The sequence below is a fragment of the Lampetra fluviatilis genome, chromosome 7 (assembly GCF_964198595.1).
Source record: "Lampetra fluviatilis chromosome 7, kcLamFluv1.1, whole genome shotgun sequence".
Classification (NCBI taxonomy): Eukaryota; Metazoa; Chordata; class Hyperoartia; order Petromyzontiformes; family Petromyzontidae; genus Lampetra; species Lampetra fluviatilis.
Genome location: NC_136281.1, coordinates 11288339 through 11311455, shown reverse-complemented (window position 1 = coordinate 11311455; position 23117 = coordinate 11288339). Strand labels below are relative to the sequence as shown.

At 51.6% G+C, this 23117-nt stretch overlaps 1 protein-coding gene across 1 annotated transcript in view; it reads right to left on the bottom strand.

Annotated features, from left to right (window-relative positions):
* LOC144933571 (uncharacterized) overlaps positions 1-19794 on the bottom strand; it is a 31323-nt gene extending 11529 nt beyond the window's left edge. The window contains exons 1-2 of the mRNA XM_078858496.1: positions 17983-19794; positions 16792-17004 (exon numbers count right to left, since the gene is read on the bottom strand). Coding sequence (XP_078714622.1) covers positions 16792-17004; positions 17983-19557 — 1788 coding nt within the window. The 5' untranslated portion in view covers positions 19558-19794. The remainder of the gene's footprint in view (positions 1-16791; positions 17005-17982) is intronic.
* Between the last annotated feature and the right edge of the window lie 3323 nt (positions 19795-23117).

The window sequence follows — 23117 nt, the reverse complement described above, 5'->3', positions numbered from 1 at the left end:
CAACGCAACGTCACACAGCTTAGATCGTGCCCCTCGGTCAGCCACAGCTGTAGGGGCTCATTGTGTAAAGACAACAAAACAACATTGACACAACCGAAGCATGCACTCCTAGAGCGTTTTTATGTTTGTTTGTTTGTTGTAACTTTCTGACCCGCCCCAGACTGCACGTCTGTGGGAAAAAGAGCTTCATAGCTCATCGGATATCTCCGGGATAAATAAATATTCAGATTCTGATGCACAGTCCGCCGCGTGAAAGAGTCCCTTTAAAAGCTCAACATCATCGGCCACGGTCAATCCACTGCTGGATGAAGGTTTTCCCCAAGTCGCTGCCACATTCCGTGATCCCGCGGTGAAACGGCAACTTGGCACCTGCACCCACAACTGATCTCATTGCTCCGTCTCCCCGGCTGGTCGTCCACTCGGGACGCGTTGCTCGGCTCCCGCTCCATTGCTGTTCTTGACCATCGGTCATCGCCGGCCCTTCTCGCCGCGACGCGCTCTGCCCAAGCACCACTCTCCTGAACGGATTCAACGGCGTCGTCCCCCTGCCTCTCATTCTCGGATCCGCGTGTTCCCCCTTTCCGAGCACGCGTCACTCCACGCTTCTTCAACGCTTCTTCCACAACGGATAGCGAGTCGTTCTTGAAAAACCATCGGGGTCGGAAATTTCTGAACGAAGAAAGCAACTGAAAATGTTGTGCCTCCATGGCGATAGTCCAAACGGCATACAAATGTACGAATCGTCCTTGACACTCGATTTAAAGCTTTCGTGACTGCAGGGATTGATCTTCTTGGTTCTTTCGGTAAAGTCACGTAGAAGGAAAATAATAAAATAATAAAAATAAAACATAATAAAATAATTCTCACGACGTTTCGGCCACAACGCAAGCAGCCGTCTTTTCCTTCTACGTGACTTTACCGAAAGAACCATGAAGATGAGTCCTTGACACTGTATAGGAAACAAGTTTTGCCTGCTGGCTGGAGGGACGAACGGAGGGACACATCCAAAGGACGTGCGCGGGCTTGCTAGTTGAGATTTTAGAACACCGTTTTGTCGCTGACAAAGAGAACGCGCCATTTTGAGTCCGCGGGCGTGATTGAGGCACGAGGTTGCAGCGTGGCCGGGTCGTGGGTAATTAAGATGCGTATGGTGCAGTCACATCGCCCTCCACGTGCCTCTTGTTTTCTCGCTGCTGCCCCCCCCTCGCTACAACCTCGTTGGCCGCTGGGCGATTCAAACAAGCGGGAGTCGCTTTAGTGAATAGTGAACTATAAAACTAAACTTGAACGCCCACAGAGCTATGTAGCTCTTTTTTCAGAAGCAACCGGCCACATACGAGAGCTCAACGAAGTGGCTGATGATGTGGAAATTTAGAGCCGCCAAATATATTCGTAACGCATGTTTCTAAATGTGGAGGGGAAAAGACGGAAGGCCCTGAGAAAAATACACGCGGTCACGGAGCGAGAGAGAGAGAGACACGCAAACCTCAAATATACAGGCGTCAGAGTTGGGATCGACCCCACAACCTCCTGTAAACGAGGCGCAGGGGTGCAACTGTGGGTGGGTGGGCAGGTGGGAGCGTTACGCGACGCATGAGGGGCCCAGTCGGCCACAAGGGGGCCCAGAATCATCAGACGAACAAGTACAAACATTTGAAAATGTATTCATGAAAAATTACCTGCGGTCTATAGTAGGCCAAGCCCGATGCACGCATCTGGCTTTCGTTCAATAGACGCACGATAACTTAATTGTGAGTATTTTATCTTTAAACATGTATACTGTCACTGTGAGACTGTCTTCCTCGAAACCCAACACACGGCGCAACTGAAATAATACATGTAGTTATAGCCTACACATTTATCGTGCACGGGTTAAAACACATCAGTGGCCATTCCAGTAAAAAGTGAGTCGGGAGAAAGGAGAGGGCCCACAGTCGAGGCTTGCATAGCCCCGTTAGAACAGGTCGCTGTGCCCGTGGCCAGGCGAGCGAGTCGACATCTCACCACCGGAGCGTGGCGCGGGCAATCGTGCCGAATACTCCTGCGTGGAGCCCCCCCCCCCCTCCACAGGGCCCACACACACCTCACGCAACGCCCAATACTCGGATCACTATAATCGGTTTCATGTTGCGTTCCTGGTAACGGCATGGGAAAACCGGTTTAAAAAAATAAAGCGGTTACCAGTTAAAAAAATAAAACGGTTACCAGTTTTCCGCACATGTAGACATGTCTCGAGCAATGAGCGTGGGGGCAACTGTCATGACGCCGGGCCTGCAGTTCAAAGGTCGCCGGTTCGAGCGCATCTCGCCCCCCTCTCCGCCTCTGCCCGACCAGCAGTGTCGATGGGGCTTCATCAGGCGACTGCTCGCCAGCTCGTGCATAGTGGGGTCAAGTGTGGGCAGGCCCATCTCTTCCGTAGAGTCCGGTCATCACGGAAGAGCAAGACAGACGCCCTCGAGAGCGCGCCGTAGTGGAGGTCATGATTGGTCAATTTTAAAAACTGTGATGATCATCAGTGGACCAGATGTTCAATTGTCTCATTTGTCTTCCAATTAAAAAAAACACCCTATTATTTTTTAATTTAATTGTCATCAGGCCCCGTGATGTTGAGTGCAGTCACTCAGCCCATCTCTACTGGCCTTTGCTCTAAAACGTCATATATATTTTTTGTGCGTAAGGTTTATTTAACACATAAACGAATATGCAAATAAGAGCAATTCTGGGGTTCAATTAATTGGGGGGGGCGGGTCACAAGACATTAAGACCGCCCTGTACAGCATGTGCTCATTATGTACAGCCCTGCACATTTCATTTGAAGGTCACACAGACACACGCGCGCGCGCGCGGCGTTCTGATTCGAACGTTCGGGGTTGATTTAATTTGTTGTCGTTATTTTTCACCGCGTTGCTATTTATAGACTCTCTCTCTCGGCAGGGGTATTCCTCTGCTTGAGCCGGAGCACGGTCACGTGAGTTTGTTGACACGGGCTCCGACAGAGTGAGCACACGAGGGTGTGCCATCCGCAGTGCAAGCGTGGCAATGAAGGGGGGGGGGGCGTTTTGTGCTGAGTTGATAAACTACACGCACAGCCACCGCTCGGCGGTCAAGGTAAAGGCGCGGCCCTGCAATTGCGTGCGCACGCCACTGCAGGCCGGAAGGGTCTCGGGACGTGTTGGAATAGGTGGGCGTAGCGCGAGAAAGCCAGCCCCCTAAAGAAGGGGGGCATTGGTTTACTCTGTCACGCTGACCCCACACGTAGCGGGAAAGGGCGAGGGGACCCACGCTTCATCTCACCACGCGCGACTCGCCAATCGACTCAATGTGGGTTAAACCCACTCGTTACGCCGCTGGGCGGACAGGCGGTGGGTGGAGTGGCGGTGGGTGGAGTGGGGATTTGAGAAACTCATGCAGTGATTCCAAATGCCAGCGCCGGGAGATGGAATCAAACGGTGGGTGCTGCTGATAGTTCTATCGCTGTGGCAGCTCCCTTCACGAGATCGGCACTGATAGAGAGAGAGATGGAAGTTGGAGAGGGGGGGGGCGAGTCTCATCTTCTCGGAACCTCCACGTGTCCGCCGTGGCGTTGGTGCCACCCTTCGTCGTGTCGAGCTGCCGAGGGTCGCGGGTGTTGGGCCGACTCAGCTCTGCGATTGTTTTCTCATCGATTTCACACCGGCGTGCGTGCGCATGGAATATGCCCGCTGACATTGCAATAACGACACTTCAAGCTGCTAAGCGTTCATGAATAATTGATTTGACATTTGCGATTTCTTCATGCGAGACGGCTGTTTTTTTGCTCTGATTTATATTGGCGTTATTGCTGTACTCTGTTTTATTTGTTTTGCGTTTATTATTTTGGTAACCCAGGTTACTCTTGCAAATGAGACTCGTGCTGGTCTGTTGAGTTTCTAACCTGGTTAAACAAAATACACCTTACTTGACCCCTCTATGCGCTACTCACCAGCAGTGTAGATATGAATATGGACGGGATGTACTGCGTGTGGATTCATTTTTCCGCCTGAGGACGACCGCTTGTGTTGCGATCGAAACGTCGTGATATATTATTTTTTATTTTATTTTATTATTCTACCTACGTGACTTTACCGAAAGAACCAAAGAGTATGGATTCCCGCAGTCACGAAAGCTTTAAATCAAGATATCGCTATGAACTATTTTTTATTTACCAAGTAAGGCCCACTGAGCTGTATCGCTCTTTGGCACCACAAATGATAGCCCAATGAAGTGGCTGATATCGTGGAGGAAAAACCGGAGGACCCGGACAAAAATCCAAGCGATCACGGTGAAAACAAGCAAACTACAAACATACGGGCATCAGGATCGGGATCGAACCAGGCGAGGTAGTAAACATATCGCCACCACTTAAGCATATACACACAAACAACTCTGACTTTATAGTGGTGTAATTTACGAAACTGTCCATTGCACACACACCCTCCACGTAAAAAAAAATCAAAGTATTTTTTACGCATTCTATTATCCACACGGCATTCCGAGAGTGCATACTATAAGAAGCATCGGTTTCACACCAACAAAACTCAGAACAAAATGTTTACATTCAGTCAGGCTCTTGTGAAGCCACGCTGGTGAACCAACCACCAGAGGTTTAGGGGCAAGCAGCCTCGATGGCAACACGTGGCCGTGAACCGCGCAGTGCTACGCGTGGCCTTCCACACGCCAGCACGCGAAATATAAACGCCCTGCCGTACGACACTCTCATAATACCGCGCCACGCTGTCTGGAATTGTACTAGCCGATTTAACCCTAACATAAACACAATGGCAGGGTAGGGATATCTTCAAGTGACAGAGAAAAATCTGCTCAGCCGAGCTGCGAGGAGGAGTATCTGCACGTCTTGAGCAGCTTATTCAGGATATCCGCACGCAGCCCGCCATAGTGGCAACTCCCCTCCACGCATGCGCAGTACGGCCCTTCGTAAATCCACTGCTGGATGAAGGTCTCCCCACCCGGTGTGGGTTATAGGGGCTGTTTGACCATACTTCACCAAGCTGGTCAATGCGGCTTGATGAATAATGGGGGAAAGGCTCAGGACCGGATCAGGTTAGCCGTCGTCCGAAAAAATAAATAAAAACCTCAGGTCGCTGAGTATTGCGCTAAGCACTGCGCCACTACTCCCACTTGGTGTGTGTGTGTGTGCATACAGATGCAATCTAAAGGATCTCCCGTGTAAAATAGACTGGAAACTGGCTAAACGAGGTCATCAAAGTACAAGTGTCTCCATCCACATACGAGCAGTGGGACGCTAAGTCCACCCAGGGCTGGGATTTGAACTTTCAACATTTCTACTCTGTGCCACACGGCCGGATAAAGGCGTCCACACACTGATTATAATCTACGGCAAGGCCGAAGTTTTTTGAGGCAAGTGGTTTGATGATAGTGGGCTGTTGAGGGATAGTTGCGCTTAACATTCGGTACACTTTAGAAACACGTCGCTGGTGCCAGGAGTACGTGAAATATTGTGGCGTGGCTGTGCTGCGCGCTATTCCGTTTACCGCTGCCAGGGACACATTATTTGGTAAGTGAACCGCATTCTGACCGCACTTTAAAATTCAACGGCACACTGTCCCAAAAACGCCCGTGGTTCTGTCGGGCGGGCTTCATTCTTCAGACCCCCATCCCTTCTGAGCCTCCACGGGTGATAGACCCCGCTCAGACAAAAAAAAATCATGACCAGTGGGGTAGGTGGGGGGGGGGATAGGTGGGAGGGGGCCTTGGCCGTAGCGCGCCTTGGCGCTCGTCCCAGCGCGCATCCCCATGTCGCTCCGCGTTGAATTGGCTGGCTACGCGTGGATCGTGCGCGATCGCACGGCGGACCCGGCCTCCCTGCGCCCACCCTCCCTTCCGACAAACCCCTGGCGAGCTGAGCGTTCGTTCGCGCATTGCAACCAGGTGTTGGAGTTCCGCGTCGATGTTCTTCGAACCCGTCGAGAACTCGAGACACTGGGATGGTTTGTCATTCGCAAGGGCGAGTGACCAGGGTCTCGCGAAATGACACGAGCAAAAATACGTCAAATAAAGTCGAGCGATGAAGTGAGATGGAAATCCGAGGCAAAACAAAAACTGCGTCAAGTGAGAAAGCGAAAATATTTTGCACGACCACGATGTTAAATAATTGGAATGAGATCAACTGTTTGAAATATCGCAGCCGACTGCCTACATTTGTTTGCCAAGTGTTTGATGTCAGCCGACTGCATGTGGACTGTCCGTGTAGCTTCATTACACTTATACCATCGTCCCTCCAGGATATTAATACAACTAGTACCACTTTGTGAGACTTCAATAGTGGTGACCCAATGGAAAGCCAACCCTCCACTACAGGGATGTGGAGCGTCCTGCGCTGGCCCAGGGCCACCAGCAATGCTTGATTGAGCAGGGAGACACTTTGAATTGACCTTGCAGCTAAAATCCTGCCCAGCCAAATGGGGCGATGGTGAATCACCCAACAATGTGGCCATCGAACAAAGACGGTCACTGTATCGAGCACTTTGAGATGCGCTTTCGCGGCCGTTTAGAATGCTCTTCCCTCCGATGTATATATTAGAAAGCCGCTGGAGCTATGCACTTATACATATAGAACGAATATAGATGTCTTTAGAACTGCGTTTTGTGTTTAGTTTGTTGTTCTTCTTCGCACCTCCGATTAGCGCGGTTGGCTACGTACGGTGTGAAAGAAGTTCAACATGCATACAATCGCAAGGTGTAAGTTCAAATCTAGCTGGCATGCCACCTTGGCTAATCTCTCCAAGGTAAATCACCTTGGGTTGGGCAGGAGAAAAGTGGCTGTGTACCCTTCAGCATTGGGGTGCCCTTTTAAAAGTGATGCTATCACAGTTGTTGTGGAGTGACTCATGTAGCCAGCTATGGCTGCATGAGTTTGGTAGTACATGTTGTTTACGTCGTTTATTGACCACTGTTTCATTGCTTTTATGGCTTTATTTTGGTGATTTTCGAAAAGTCTTTTGGTTTGGCCATGTTTGTTTATTGTAGTACAGAGTTAGACTGATGGCCTTAATCTAAGTTGTCTTGTGGCTGTTGTTGTTGTTTGACTTGCATCCCACTGGGATTTTTGCACACAGTGTTGGTGCACGGTGCTTTTTCTGCAATATTTTGCTGTCTTTTCTTGGATTTTCTGTTTGCACATAGTCACTATAAGATCTTTTCTTGTTCATGTTTTTGTTTTTTGTTTGTTGCGGTTGCACCCGATTCAAGAGCCGAATGGCTCACAGGGCTATACCTAATCAATGAACTTGAAACTTGAACTTGTCTTCCCCAGTCGTATTCCAGTTGTGCAGCTGACGGCGCCTTTTTGGGGTGCACTTTGTAAACGTGATTTCCGACCACGTGGCGAGAGACGCCACCCCGATGACCGTCTGATGACCGCAAGGCTCCTGTAAATACTTCTCATTATTTTTGTAAAAAAAAACAGTCGACAGTGTTGATGAACTGGCTCCTGCCATGGCAATGGGGGATTTCAGCTCACTGGCTCAGATCCACCCTCCCTCCCCCATAAGTGGAATGAGGGGTCTTGCCCGTGATTTATTGAGCGGAGAGGCGCACTCACTGTCTGTGGCTTGTTATGTGGCGTCTCGGCATGGGCTCATCTCTTCTTATCCGCTTGTGAGTGTTTATTTTACTCATGCGGCGGTTACTTTGGCTGTCGAGATAAGCGGGTGTCTGTACAGATGTCTGCCGTGCGCACTGCCACGTTTCCTCCCGTTTGCAGCCAAGTGTGTTTTTTTGTTGGATTTCCCTGACCCACATTTCACTTCCTGCAAAACTTCCCCAACTCATAATAATTATGTCGTTTTTGTGAAGCTAACCGTAGGATCGACAATAAATCCATTCTTTCGCGAGCAATGGGATTCCCCGTGCACTGTGAACAAACATTTTTACAATGAACAATGGAGTGATTTATTGTACAATCAACTTGTTAGTTTAACACTAACGCACAATCTGGATGCACGTCTTCCTGATTTGTGGCTCCATCCAAAAAAATGCAAAAAACATGCCCCGACACGAATTTTCGGATTAATCCGATAGCGTGACGTCACGTGAAACGACATCGCGTGTTTCTCGTTTGATGAATGCTGTAACAACACACGGTTAGCACCGCACCAGATATCTTAAAAATCATTCGCGTAATAATTATTATAAAGTAAGTTCCCGCCCATTGTCAATACACTGCTGGGTGAAGGCCTCCTTCCCAAGCCACGTTAAACATAGCGGACATTTCACCATATTCCACCTCATTTGACCGTACCGATCGGTGGGTAAACTGTGAAAGAGGTGCCCAGAAACGGTTCAGACATCACTCGCCACCGGTGTTCACCGTGGCCGGGACTTGAACTGTGGTTGTCGCGAGTTCACGGCACAGTGGTCTCGCCCACATTCATGTGGGGCCCCTTGCAGGAATGTCACCCAGCTGAAAGTGGAATGCGCAAGACACAAGCAGCGCTCTGTTGCCTCTTGACGTCCCCGTTTCACTCCGTTTCACCCACACACCATCCCGCCCGCCCGCCCGCCCCAATTCTCCCCCCCTGACGCCGCCACCGTCATCGCCCGCTCCTCCTCCATCCGCCTCCCCCCGCACCCAGACAGCGAACGCTCGGTTCGGCACGTTGCCCCATGCACGGCTCGTTGTCACATTAAAAACGGCCTCCTCCGTCAGCCTCTGTCGCAGGGGTGGGGACCCTTTTTTTCTGCCAATGGCCATTTGAGAATTGATAACATCATTCGCGGGCCATACAAAATTATCAACTTAAAAATGTACCTGTTATATTTGGTCAAACGTTTCATTAACTCACCCCTCATGTGATGGCTGGAACTGCTTCTCTTTGGCGAGGCGTGTGATGCTAGCTGGTATTGATGATGATGATGTTGCTGCTACTCGCAACTGCTTTTCCAGGTTTGCTCCTAGATTTGATGAATTTCGAGTCCCGCCTGCGGTTGCCTTGGCAGGGCCACACCAAATGATTTCGCGGGCCTCGTATGACCCCCTGTCTATCAGATGCGGCTGTGGTGCCAAGAGGTGACTCTGTAGGTGCGACAAGTGGTCATGCGCCGCGCGACGAATCATGCCAACAAAACAAATTGGCGAATGTGATTTCGTTTTGTTAGTTTGTTACCGGTCGTGGGCCTCACCTAGGTCGACTCGGCATCAAATGAGTAACGTGGTCGTGTGTGTAAACATCAGCGTTGGGGATACAAAGGCGGCCGGGCGAGGTGTAGGTTCACCAACTTCCTCCGCGTGCCGTGCCGGCCTTCATAGTTCTTTCCCCGACAGTTGAAGGCTATATGGGCGATCTTTATCTTCGTTTTGTTTTGCAGATAACACACGTACCGTTCAATGACGGGAAACCTCATCACCGCAAACACGTGTGACCCAATACGAGAGGAGCACAATGTCGTTCTTCAGGAACTGTCGATGTTTTTTTTTCTTTGCATAAAAAAACATGCTTCTTGTACGAAGTGATTTCGACCAAAAGCAACCAGAGTACCTCGCTGATCTCGTCACGGAGCAGACACCATCATGCGAACTAGGATCAACCTCGCAGCAGCTTTTGGCTGACCCATCGAGCAAAGACGGTCACAGCGTCGCGCGCTTTCAGATGCGCTTCTACGGCCGTCTGGAACGCTCTTCCCCTTCTGATATTGTTAAGCCACTGGAGCTATGCACTTTTAAATATTGATTGAAAACTCATGCCTTTAGAACTGCTTTTTATCGTGTTTACTTTTGTTGACCTTCCCCCCGCACCTCCGATGAGCGCGGTTGACGACGTATGGCGCGAAAGAAGTTCAACATACGTACGTGCGTACACTGCGCGCGCTCGTGGGTGCTACGCGCCTGCGTGAGCGAGCGGGCGGACGGGCGGACGGGCGGACGGGCGCCACCGTCCGAGAGGTCGTGCGAGCGTGGGTGGGTGAGCGTAGGTGGGTGAGCGTGGGTGGGTGATCGTGGGTGGGTGAGCGTGGGTGGGTGAGCGTGGGTGGGTGAGCGTGGGTGAGTGAGCGTGGGTGGGTGAGCGTGGGTGGGTGAGCGTGGGTGGGTGAGCGTGGGTGGGTGAGCGTGGGTGGGTGAGCGTCGGTGGGTGAGCGTGGGTGAGTGAGCGTGGGTGGGTGAGCGTGGGTGGGTGAGCGTGGGTGAGTGAGCGTGGGTGGGTGAGCGTGGGTGGGTGAGCGTGGGTGGGTGAGCGTGGGTGAGTGAGCGTGGGTGGGTGAGCGTGGGTGGGTGAGCGTGGGTGGGTGAGCGTGGGTGGGTGAGCGTCGGTGGGTGAGCGTGGGTGGGTGAGCGTGGGTGGGTGAGCGTGGGTGAGTGAGCGTGGGTGGGTGAGCGTGGGTGGGTGAGCGTGGGTGGGTGAGCGTGGGTGGGTGAGCGTGGGTGGGTGCGCGTCGGTGGGTGAGCGTGGGTGAGTGAGCGTGGGTGGGTGAGCGTGGGTGAGTGAGCGTGGGTGGGTGAGCGTGGGTGAGTGAGCGTGGGTGGGTGAGCGTGGGTGGGTGAGCGTGGGTGGGTGAGCGTGGGTGGGTGAGCGTCGGTGGGTGAGCGTGGGTGGGTGAGCGTGGGTGGGTGAGCGTGGGTGAGTGAGCGTGGGTGGGTGAGCGTGGGTGGGTGAGCGTGGGTGAGTGAGCGTGGGTGGGTGAGCGTGGGTGGGTGAGCGTGGGTGGGTGAGCGTGGGTGGGTGAGCGTCGGTGGGTGAGCGTGGGTGAGTGAGCGTGGGTGGGTGAGCGTGGGTGGGTGAGCGTGGGTGGGTGAGCGTGGGTGGGTGAGCGTGGGTGGGTGAGCGTGGGTGGGTGAGCGTGCGGTCGCTCTACTGGCTTGTGGATTGTGGTGGTGATCCAACTTGCTCGGCCAGTGCGTGCCGTTATCATCAATGCCATCAAAGGTCACGTTCAATCCACTACCGATCTACTGCACGATGGACACCTCCCCGTTTGGCGCCGAAACAGGATCGGTGTTGTTGTGTGGCAAGTCCTGCCCAGGAGTGTGTTTTACACACACCACACAGGCTGTTCCCCTATAACGCGGCAGTTGCGTTCCTGAAGAACAGCGAGCGATGGGAGAAATCGCGTTATGATACCCATCGATCCAACGGGCTGGAATTAAAATCAACAAAGTTGTATGCAAAGCGAGACTAGTTATATAGGGCAAAGCACAGACCGCGATAACGCGTGAGATGCGCTTGCGGGTCAAACAAAGGCTAAAAGGAGCGTGGGGAGCATCTCGAAGCATCCAGCAGCATCCCACCCTGTGCGCGATGCTGTGCCGATGCAGCCGTACGACCGCTTATTCCTACTCGCGTAATTCGCATCCGCGTTATAAAAACAAAAATGTGTTCCCTAATACATTCATCGTGTTATATCCAATTCGCGTTTCGCAAACACGCAGCGTGATAGCAGAAGGGACTGTACAACCCAATTGCTGTTGTTGACAAGTTTAAGTTAGCCTCTGTCATATGAATGTGGAATTTCTACCAATGACTCATGGCCGCGGACGAACTGAGCACCATCCCATTTAAATTTGTGGCCATGGCGCTCCTGATAAAGAAGCCAATAGCTCAGTGGGGCGTTACGTGATCAAATACAAAAAGTCTGGTTTTATTTTAATTTTTTCGTGTGATTTGTTTAGCTTTCCTATACTCTGCACTCCGATCGTGTTGTTGTGCTGTTTGTTGTTGTTATGTTCTGACCCCGTGCCCCTACTGGACATCTGTGAAAAAGAGCTTCATAGCTCATCGGATTCCTCCTCCAGTACAAATAAATATTCTGATACTCGTTTTTTGAGTCATTTGTGGCACCCCCCCAGGTCACTCTTGCAAATGAGACCTATTCTGGACCCTGGCGTTTCTTCTCACCTGGCCCAACGAAATAAACACCGAGCGCGGATACCTCGTTTTCTTTTGCCACACGCGTGGGAGCCCAATGCCTCGTGACACAATCACTCAAAATGGCCCCCAGCACCATCACCTTTCACAAGCGTCGGGATTGACGACCACAGCGCAAAACAGGTACTTACACGCTCCATCGGTACTCGGTTTCGAGCAGCGAGGCGCAGGGAGTGCAGCAAAAAGAGCCATTGTTGTATTGCACTGCTCGCTCCCCGCTTTACCAACCTGCACTGAGCAACGTATGGTCTGACATGGTAACGCATGGTCTGACACGGTAACGTGTGGTCTGACAGGGTAACGTATGGTCTGACAACCCGTATGGTGTTGGGGGGGATTGGCAAAAAGGGCTGCGCACGTGCATGCAACGGCATAAACAATCATGGTCATAATTGAATAACTGTGTCTGGTCTTGAATTGCATCCAGGAATGGAAAGACAATCTCCGTGCTGTTTCGGTGCAAACGTGCTACACCCCCCCCCCTCCCACAATCTGGGTTTGATTCCTGGCCACGGCTAACATCTGTGTTGAGTGATATCTAAACCAGTCCTGGCCAGGCCACCCAATATTACCAATCAGCATTCTGACCAGCGTGGTGCAAAGGTGGTGGGAGGGGGGGGGGGTCGAATGACCACCACGGGGCCTGCACGCCTGTTGAGCTGACCAGAGTGGAGAAGCTAAGCCGGGTTGAGCCTGGACAGTGCTTGGATAGGCACTCGGGTTTTCCCTCCCCACCCGCCCTACTCAGCGTGGTGACCGCGCTCCAGGCTCTGACCCTGGGTGACCACGCGGCTTCTGTCCGCAGGAACTCAGAGACAATGAAGACCCCCACCACCGTTTAGAATGCCCTCCCACCCCCCCTCTCTCCTCTCTCTCTCTCGTTCTATATTTGATCTCTTTCATCTTTTTCTCGCCGGTTCCTTCTCACTAATTATCCTCCTGTATTTGCCTGCCGCTCTGAGATCCATTGTTTAAGTGCGCCTCATAAATCAGATTTTAATTTTGTCGTGTCAAGGCTCTGAAGCGATGTTGTTCGGCAGCAGAGGGCATCTAGCAGTGGATTGACATGTACACATACTGCAGAGACAAAGATCCTCCGTGTAGCCTTTCACCGACTGTCGGGGCAAGTGCTGTTAGCGAGCACCTCTAAAGGACCCCACGGCACACGAGGGTGAGGGCGGCCGCCTTTGTCTCCCCAGTGATGATGTTTACATCCCGCACCAGCTACCGACCACACGCAAGGGCTGAGTCGACCTAATTTCGGCCCCAACTCCGGTTCATATATTTGTCACTCAACGTCGGTCATGAGCGGGGCATCGACCTCGGTTCGCCGAGTTCGCAGCGCAGCGCACTGACCGCTGTGCAACCGCTCCGCGCGCATGCCGCACACATGTGCTGCACACGTGTGTGCGGCGTGCGCGTGCGTGTGTGTGTGCACGCGCACAATGGAACTGGGATACCCATGTGGCGCGGGGTCACGCGGGGCATCTGAGGCCGTGCGGGCAGGGCGCGCACGTCCGCTGTGAGGAAAAGAGCCCCCCACGCATCCTGGAGACTGACTTCTATTGTCAACACAGAGCTCAACAATGAAGCAACATAGAATCCAGTCGTCGGGGTGACCCAGGTCACTCTTACAAAAGGGGCTCCATCCTGGCCTCTTCAGTGCTCACCTGGTTGAGCAAAATAAAACTTGACTCTGTATTTGGGCGCCAATGGGATCTCCAGTTGCCTTTCTTTCCCTGAGAGCGACTTGTGACTTTGAGGCATCAGACTGGATGTGAGCGGACAATGGACATGGCGCTGTTTCCACTCATTTCATGCCAGGTGAGCTGACATGAATGCTGAGCCAGCTATGCACCGTTGAACCTGGATGGTGCTTGCGTGGGCAAGTAGAGTGTCATCGGCTGTGAAGCTACGGTGTCGGCAGCAGAGGTGCAGTGGTCCAGAATCCGTTGATGTGCTCTAAATATAAGCTCCACCAATCTGCAATGACGAGCATGGTGAAGTATGGTCGCATAACCCCCATGACCCGCGCCGCTTGGGGAGGCCCTCGTCCAGAAGTGGTTTGACATGCACAAAACCGTGGATTGCTGATGACTTGGGTGTGTAGGGGTCAGATGTGAAAACCCGAAGGGATTTCCTGCTCAAGTGGTCATTGATGGAGTGCTCTTGTCCTGATAACAGCCCGGATCTGGTGGTAGAAATTCCAGATTCCAATGGTGGGGGTGAGTAAATCCATAGGACAGACACATAGCTGTGATAAGTAATGGCATGTAATCCTGTGGTTTGGTATTTTTTTAAAGTCATTTGCTACATTCGTACTGTTATGGCTATGCCTGTGGGAGTGCATTCGTGTCTGTGTGTGTCTCCGTGTCTCTGTGTCTCTGACTCTGTGTCTCTGTGTGTGTCGCCGTGTCTCTGTGTGTATCTCTTCGTGTCTCCGTGTCTCTGTATGTATCCGCGTCAGTGTGTCTCTGTATCTGTGCGTGAGTGTATGCATGGCTCTGTGTGTGTGTCTCTGTGTGTGCCTCTGCGTGTGTCTGTGTGTGTGTGTCTCCATGTCTGCTTGCCCCACTACGGAGTTGAGAGGGAAGGGCCGGGGTGGTGGCCGTCAAGAGCCTGCCGCACCACACCATGACTAGAGTGGAGGGTGGCAGTGGAGGCTTGAGGCTCTTTCCTTTCCAGTCGCCAAGAAGCTCTGTTGGACAGATATGGACCCCAACCATGGGAATGTGGAATTTGATCACCACTGGTATAGGGCAAATAAGTGCTGGTCCATTCCTCGTTGAAGAATGGAGACTCTATGACTTGAGTTTGCCTCTGACCAGTGCATAACTTTGGTAATCTGATGATACTCATTATTTTTTATTACCGCACAAATGCACTACTCCCGGAAACTGCTCCCCTATCGAAGCCCAAGATGATCCCATTTTAGGCCCCAGCCTACAGATCCAAGTTCATGCTCTTTAACCAGGTGAGGACGCAAGAGCGCAGGAGAGATTATCATGTGGCAGAGTGACTGGTAGACAACAGAAGTCAGTGGTGGTGCCCGCCCATCACGAGGCCCAATGCAGACATTCTTTTTGGGCCCCTTTCAATTCATGAACTCCTCGTCAGATGTTAGAAATCGAGTTGCCATCTCGAAAGCGCATTCCCATGTTTACGCGTGGTCATTAGTTGGGAAAGCCCAACTCTCGCGATCACCGAGTCGAAGATTCATGTTAACACAACTTTTTTGTTTTCATTGCAAATCGAGGTGCACTTTGACTTGAACTCTGGGGGAAAAAAAACCACGGGGCCCAGCTTGGGTCGGCTGTCTCATGCAAACCCGCCACTCGCTCGCGGTGACCTGGCTGCTGCTACTGGCACCGCTCCCTCCACACGGCCACTCGAAGTGACACACGCAACGGCGGTCCGGTGAAATTGGCACCGCGAATTGAAAGCTGTTCATTTAAACTAACTCCTGTGAAACGTAAACTTTCGATTTAAAGCTTTCGTGACTGCAGGGATTCATCTTCTTGGTTCTTTCGGTAAAGTCACGTAGAAGGGAAGTAATAAAATAATTAAAATAAAACAACGCAAGCAGCCGTCCTCACCTGAGGACGGCTGCTTGCGTTGTGGCCGAAACGTCGTGAGAATTATTTAATGTTTTATTTTAATTATTTTATTACTTCCCTTCTACGTGACTTTACCGAAAGAACCAAGAAGATGAATCCCTGCAGTCACGAAAGCTTTAAATCGAAAGTTTAGCGTCTTCATTCAGACGCTGTCTCCCCGACAGACCTGGTCTTCACCTGAGGACGGCTGCTTGCGTTGTGGCCGAAACGTCGTGAAAATTATTTTATGTTTTATTTTTATTATTTTATTATTTCCCTCCTGTGAAACGATTGGGCATTGGTGGTGATGGTGCGGAGGGAGTGTTCTTCTCACTCCCTACTGTGTACCAGTTGTCTTCAGGTACACAGCGGTATGCAATAAGGAATTGGCCAAAACCTTCGTAGGCAGCGTCCTGCTGAAAATGAGCACCGGTACTCAGTGAGGCTTTGCTGGTGATATAAACACTGCTCATGCACTGCTACTCATAATAATTGTCAAAACGTGTAATCAAGTATACTGGCCCCTGTCATTGAAAAACGGATGTTATATCACTGGCTTAGGACCATGAATGGGTTTGAGCGCCAGGCCATGCAGGTGGTCACTTTGAATGTTTGACTTTAATAACTTTACAGGCCGCATAATTACGTTAATGTTTTTTTGGCGACAATAATGACGATGATGACATCATGTGCAGCAACAGCGAGATTTCACGGCGTGACGATGAGTTGTGATGGGAGATGCGAAGTGAATATCAGGGATGTTTCTGGGGAATGAGAAACAGAGGCAGCGTTGTTCAGTGGATGGTCCACTGTTATTGGGGCAACGGCCCAACAACAGTTCAGATCAAAGCCATTCCCCGGTGTGTTCACTCGATATATTTTCGCGATAATTACTGCTTAGCCACTTTGGCAGCTTGAGTCGTCGTTGGTCGACGTGCGCTCACCGGGTTGATGATGGCATTCGCCGTGATTCCTCACGGAACAAAGTTCAATTACAGTTGTTGTTGTTCTACATCAACGTCGGCCCGGCACCTCCGATTAGCACGGTTGGCTATGTAGGGTGCGAAAAAAGTTCAACATACATAATACAAGGCGGCAGACGAGTTATACGTGTGTGTTTATCGATGTTGGGAAAGTGACCATCGCTTGTTCTAATCCCTGCATCCACCAACCTGATTGGCTGCGAGGCGCTTTGAGACTAATTCGGGCACCGCGTAAAATCGACGCCAAAGGACACCGCGGCACAGACCGACCGCGCAAGCGCTCCGCCCGCTCACCCCGGTGCGGTAGGTGATGTTGTAGCCGCCGAGGCGACGTCCGCAGGCCGCCACGAGCTCGTCCATGGCGGCGAGCAGGCGGCCAGTGGCGGGGCACGAGGCCTCTCGGCCGTCCACCCAGGCCGTCCGGTCCCCGCGCACCACGGCCGAGTCGTGGCGCGGACTCACGAGCTGGCCCGCGCGCAACAGCCCGGCCGTGCGCAGGCCCTGCACCTGCGTTGCCCAAGTGACACGTGGGTTGGGGGTAGACGTTGGGGCGCCGCGGTAGCGAGATGTTGACTACCTCGCCTGGTGCACAGGAGGTCGTGGGTTCAATACCGACCCTGACGCCTGTTGCTGTATATTTAGAATCGACGTATTTGGCTGCTATAAATGTCCACGTAAGCCACTTCGTTGAGCCATCATTTGTGGCCAAGTCGCATCTGAAAAAGAGCTATATAGCTCAGTGGGCATAACCTGGTAAAATAAAAAAAAGTTTCATTTAGACCCAGCAGAGTCCATGATGGGTGGTCAAGGATCAGTTCAACTAAATAGGTACAGCATTTTCATCATCATCATCATCAACACCATCCTCAAACGGCATCAGCCATGGTCAATCCACTGCTAGATAAAGGACTCTACAACATCATATCGATCATCAGGGTTTGTTGACCATACTTCACCACGCTGGTCAGTGCGGGCTGGTGTCAGGGTTGTCCCACGACAGGTTCAGATATTGCACGGCCACTGGTACATGCCGTGGCCAGGTAACACACTTTGGTCGCTGGGTTCACCAAAACGCCAATCAGATTTGAAATAGCAAAAATTGAGACTTCACAACTTGGCCCAAAGGTATAATTTAGGCAATACATTGTAAAACGTTGTTAAAAAAACCTCATCTCAGGGAGACAAATAATAAACGAGATAACGTCTTTGCGTGTGAACAGACTCGCACGACTGTTGCATCTGGAGTGAGTTCTCAATGAACCGTTAGTGTGTAATTGCTGTATGAGGTTGATGGTATACATTCAATCAAATATGATTTTTATTTTATTATAAAGTATCTGTTCACGTGTCATTACGTATTTGCTATGTATGTGACAATTGACAGCCCTGGACGCTCTGGTAAACAAGATGTTCCAACTCAAGGGATTGTCCAGGTGAAATACTTTAACCGCTTAACAATGGAGTTAAAATCTGAGCATCCCATACCTCGGCCAACACGTAACTGCCGCTCTCCTCTCCCAGGAATCTGTCCAGAATACAGAATCCAAATCTCTCCATGTGTGGCACCACCAACCCCAGCGCCATGTCCCGCAAGGAGCTTCCTCCTCCTGCTGCTGCTGCCGGGCCGCCGTTACACTCCACCTGTAGTCGCTCCGGAGTTTGCTGCTGCTGCTGCTGATGAGGATGTACATTATAGCTATTGTCATGATAATAATCTCGATCATGATTATTGGTGTGATGACTATTATGGTGCACGGGAGGATCATGACTTGGCACCATAGGTCCTCCGTGCTGATGATACTGCTGCTGATGATTGCAATGTATATCTCGCTCAGAGTCTGGGTGATAGGATGGAGGTTTGGAGAACTGTGTGCCGTGGCTGGAGTTGGCATCCCACCACCACTCCACCTCGGGTCCTTCTCCAGCTCCTCCATGGCCTTCACCCCCATATGTGACACCTCCATGTCCCCCGTCTCCACCATGACTTCCTTGCTGTCCAGTGCCTTCGTGCGTTACTTCTTCTCCACGCGTTCCACCTCCATGTGTTACGGTCCCTGGATATCCTCCATGTGGCGCGTCTCTTTCACGTCCTTCTCCCGCATGGGATGATTCTCCAACTCCTCGTTGCCTTCCACGTGTTACATCCTGCGCGTATCTCCTTTCTACTCCACGTGTTACATTTCTCCCATATCCCCCATCTCCTCCTTGTGTTATATCCTCCCCGTGTCCCCCAATGCCACCATGTGCCATATTTCCATAATACCCTCCCCCTTGCCCATGCGCCCCATGTCCATGTTTTTCCTCTCCCCCATGGGGTAAATCTCCACCAACACACTCTTTAGTTCCTCCACGTGCTACATCTATTCCGTAAATCCCATCTTCCACGTGTGTTATGGCTCCTTCATATCTTCCAACCCTTCCATACATGACGTCTTCTCCATGGCCTCCATGCCCTCTCACGCCTCCATGTGCAACATCTCCTCCGTGTCCTCCGAGCGTCGTGCTTTCTCCGAGTATCACATCGTCCCCCCCATATCCTCCACGGAGGAACGCGTTGCCACAAGATGACCCGCTCGGCACGAACATCTCCGGATGCGAACGAGCACAAACTTTCCCAGCGACGTGACCTCTCCGGCTCAGCCCACGGTAGGTCGGCGCTCTCCGGTTCGCACCACCACCGCCACCACCACCACCGCCACCATCAGAAGGACCGTCCTCAAGCGACGGCGCATTGCACTTGCGCTCGCATCCCGGCAGCGCGCTCCCGGGCACGTTGAAGAGCTCGGTGATGGGTGATCCTAGAGACGGCCACCCAGGCACAGACGCACTGTGCGGCCCCACATCCCGAACCCAGTCCCAGTCTGCAAGACCCGGATAGTTTTTGTAAACGCCCTCGTTTTCTTCCACGTCTTTCCCTTGCTCGTTCTCCTCCTCCTCTTGTCCGAGTGGGTCGTGGCCGGGCATCGTGGGTGGCCCGTTGAGATCTAAGCGTGCCCTCTTTGCACCGAGCACCCCGCGGTTGGGCAGCTCGTACTGCCCGGTTTCGTGGCGTCTCTTCATGCTGCTGCTGCTGTTGCTGCTGCTGTTGGATGGAGGCACGGGCGCCGTGGCCACGCGGCATGCTTGCTGTTCATGCCCGGATGAGCGGTGGAGAACATTCACACGCGGCGGCGGCGGCAGCGGCAGCCTCTCCCAGCCGTGTGTGCGCGTGCGCCACGATCACAACACGCAAGCCCTCTCCCTCTCTCCCTCTCTCTCTCTCGCGTGCACTCCTCGAGCCATTGAGGTCCTCGCCACTCACCCCACCCTCTCCCCACGTCCTGGAGATGTTTTTAAAGTAAACCAACACTCCCCCCCCTACGTTCAAACCCACCCACTCACAAATCAAATCTAGACACTCGCCCTAAAAACAAAGATCCCCCGTACAGTCTTAACAGACCGTTGGGGCAAGTGCTGTTTGCGAGCACCTATGAAGGCCGGTGCGGCTCTCTAGGGGATGGGTTGCCAGCACCACGCCCGGCCGCCTTTGTATCCTTAGTGGCGAATATTTACACACCGCACCGGGTTCTCATTTGAGGCTGAGTCGACCTAGGGAAGGCCTAGGACCGGTTCAGATAATTGTCAGTGAAGTTGGCCGTGTTGACCGAATTGGCCGTGAGCGGGAATTGAACCTGGGTCACTGGGTTCGCAGCGCAGCACGCTAACCGCTGCACCCACCCATTCATCCACTCACAAATATAGCCATTCACCCACCCATCCACTCACCCACTCACAAATCTTGCCACTAGTCCACCCACTCATCCACTCACACATTTAACCATTCACCCACCCCATTCATTTACACATCCACAAACCCAGTCAGACAGCCTGCCAGCAGCCACACTCTCCGATGGAGCCAAGCCTGGACTGCCCGCTTCCAAAATCACAACTCGTCCGGTAGATGTTGCACAGCGTCCGCTGAATGCCACGGCGTGCGACACGTGCAGGCGGATAACACACTCAGGCAGGGCTTTTCAGCCAGTGGGGTCGTCCCGGGAGTGACGGATTGGAGGTCCCCTAACAAATATTCCACGAGTTATAATCCCTGCCGACACGTCGCCATTCGTTCGTGAGCAGAGAAAGACTTGCTCTACGTGGAGGACAGCGTAGAGCCTGAGGTGGGGTCCCCACGGGGAGGGCTCCACGCAGAGACGCTGCGCGTGCCACGAGTCGCGGCTCCGTGCGTTGCTGCCACTTTGTAAAGGAAAGGACGTGCTTTGTGTTTACCGTGTACTTATATACACGTCGATGCTTTCTTGACATTGCATTATGATGTTGAAGGGTTTTTTTTTTCCTTCTAAATTTGCCCTTCTGTTTGGTAAGAGCCAGCGGTGGAAATTACACATTAGGAGGAGCCCAGCCTAGTCATAGGATAACCGCTGTCGTCCTAACATCCCGACGCCCTTGTTCGCCGATAGCACAACCCCTGGGCATGCATTGCGTATGCATATTCATCGGCCAAAGCGGTGGCGCGGCGGCCCAGGGGAAGCGTGCTGTTGCAGAGGTTCACGGTGTGAATCCACGGGCCGCCCTGGTTATTGCTGCGGGTGTATTGACCGTAAAAATAAGACATACTTCGCGTCGTCTGCTTCACAGTGCGCGTTCGATATTCCCCGTGACGTCATTCGCAAGGCCCATTGTGTGTCGGCGTCGTGGGCCACACTTTGCGAAATTTGATTAATTGCGAGAAAAGTATTCATTCGGAATATGCACGGCACTCACCGCATCCTCCTGCAAACGTTTGGCAGGACCCTCCCGAAAAAGAGTCACGAGACTCCGTGAAGCTTTTTTGGGTACACAAGCAGGGTGTCGATAACAATCTGACCGTGAATGGCAGTCGGTGGCAATTCCAGCTGTTAAAGCGGACGCATGACGACCTCTGGTGGTAAAAATCCCTCTCCAGGTTGGAGAAGAGGCGTTTAAAACCAGAGGGCAATTGAGATGTATCTTTCAAGAGAGACCAGCCAAGTATAAGCATTGGATTAAAACACATTGAGCAGTACACATAAGGGCTCATGAGAGTGAACGTGTCATATATGGAACTAATTGCGCCCATTTCTTTATTGTGAACGACTGTTTGATGTGGTGAATTAAAAACTCCACTATCACCGCTGCTAAGTAATTCTCCCATTGTGGTACTTGGTACTGTCTTAGGCAGGCAGACATGTCCTATTTCCCTCACGATAAACACAGCATGAGTTTCCCTAATGTACCGTTATGAAAGCCAATTTTGTTTCACCAGTGACCGTGATGAGACTCGTCTCCCCATGTCCTTTCGCAAGCCATCTCAACAACAAACCACACACATCGTTCCGCGACCCGGGGGTTGGGGGCCCAGTACGCCAAGCAGCCAGCAATGAGCAGCAACTATAAAAGTTATAACAGATAAAGAGTGGAACACGTTCCTTGAATGAGGAAAGTTATGGGGTTTTGTAAAGAGAGATGATGGGAGGGAATTCAATGAAGTGTGTGGGGGGGGGGGCACGGGGTTCTAATCTGGGATATTCAAGGAACTTGAGGTATTTCATCGACGGCACGGATAAGCAGACGGTAGCCTCATTTCTACATCTGCTTATCCGTTGGTGTCGCACTCTGCCAATTAGAAATCCCATCGCTCGCGCGGCATCCCCGGTTGGGAATGCGTCTTCGGTGGGACGCTTTGGTGGGACGCGAGCAACACTCCGAAGCGGTTTCGACGTTCAGTGGCTGAAACAGCGGTCAGCCTCGCGTGATCCAACGCTGGTTGAACTGCCAAGTGTGTAATTCTAGATTTGAAGCTTTCGTGACTGCAAGGATTCATACTCTTAGGTTTTTTCGGTAAAGTCACGTATGTAGAAAATAAAATTGAAATTAATAAAAATAAAATAAAAATCACGACGTTTCGGAGGCAACACAAGCTTCCGTCTTCAGGTGGAACAGTCACAGCACGATTGCTGTATCAAGTAAAGAGTGCCAAGTGTGTTTCGGCAACGGCCCATAACTGTTAGAGATATGTATTCTTTGGGTCTTTCGGTAAAGCCACGTAGATAGAAAGATAATTGTAAAAATGAAAATATCACGACGTTTCGATCGCAACACAAGCAATCATCATCAGGTGACAAAATATAGCGGGAGAGTTGCTGAAACAGGATGTTATATAGGTTTGAGATTGGTGTAGCCCAAGGGTAGGTGGGCGGGGCTAGAGATGTAATTTGCGTGTAAATGTAAGATCCGAGAGCTGATATAGGTTCCTGGTTCGCCAATAAACTCTCTAATACACAACAGAATAATCGTTGGCGTCCTTGTGGAGGCTATAAATCGCATTAATGAGACTTTGTAATGGAATTGCTGCATGAAAGAAACCGCGTGCCCCGTCACCCAACCAGACTTCAAACATTTTAGCAAGTCACCAAAAAAACATATTTTGTTTAAATACAATTATGAAAACAAAGACGAAGTTAATGTCTGTGTGTTACAACTGCAATTACCTGCAAAAAATGTTTTATTAAACAAATTCTAAAATAAGAAGTAGCCAATAGGGTGGCGCGTACCTCCGCGGTAGCCCCGCCCACGCGCCACCGTCGCGCGTTCCCATTGGCCGC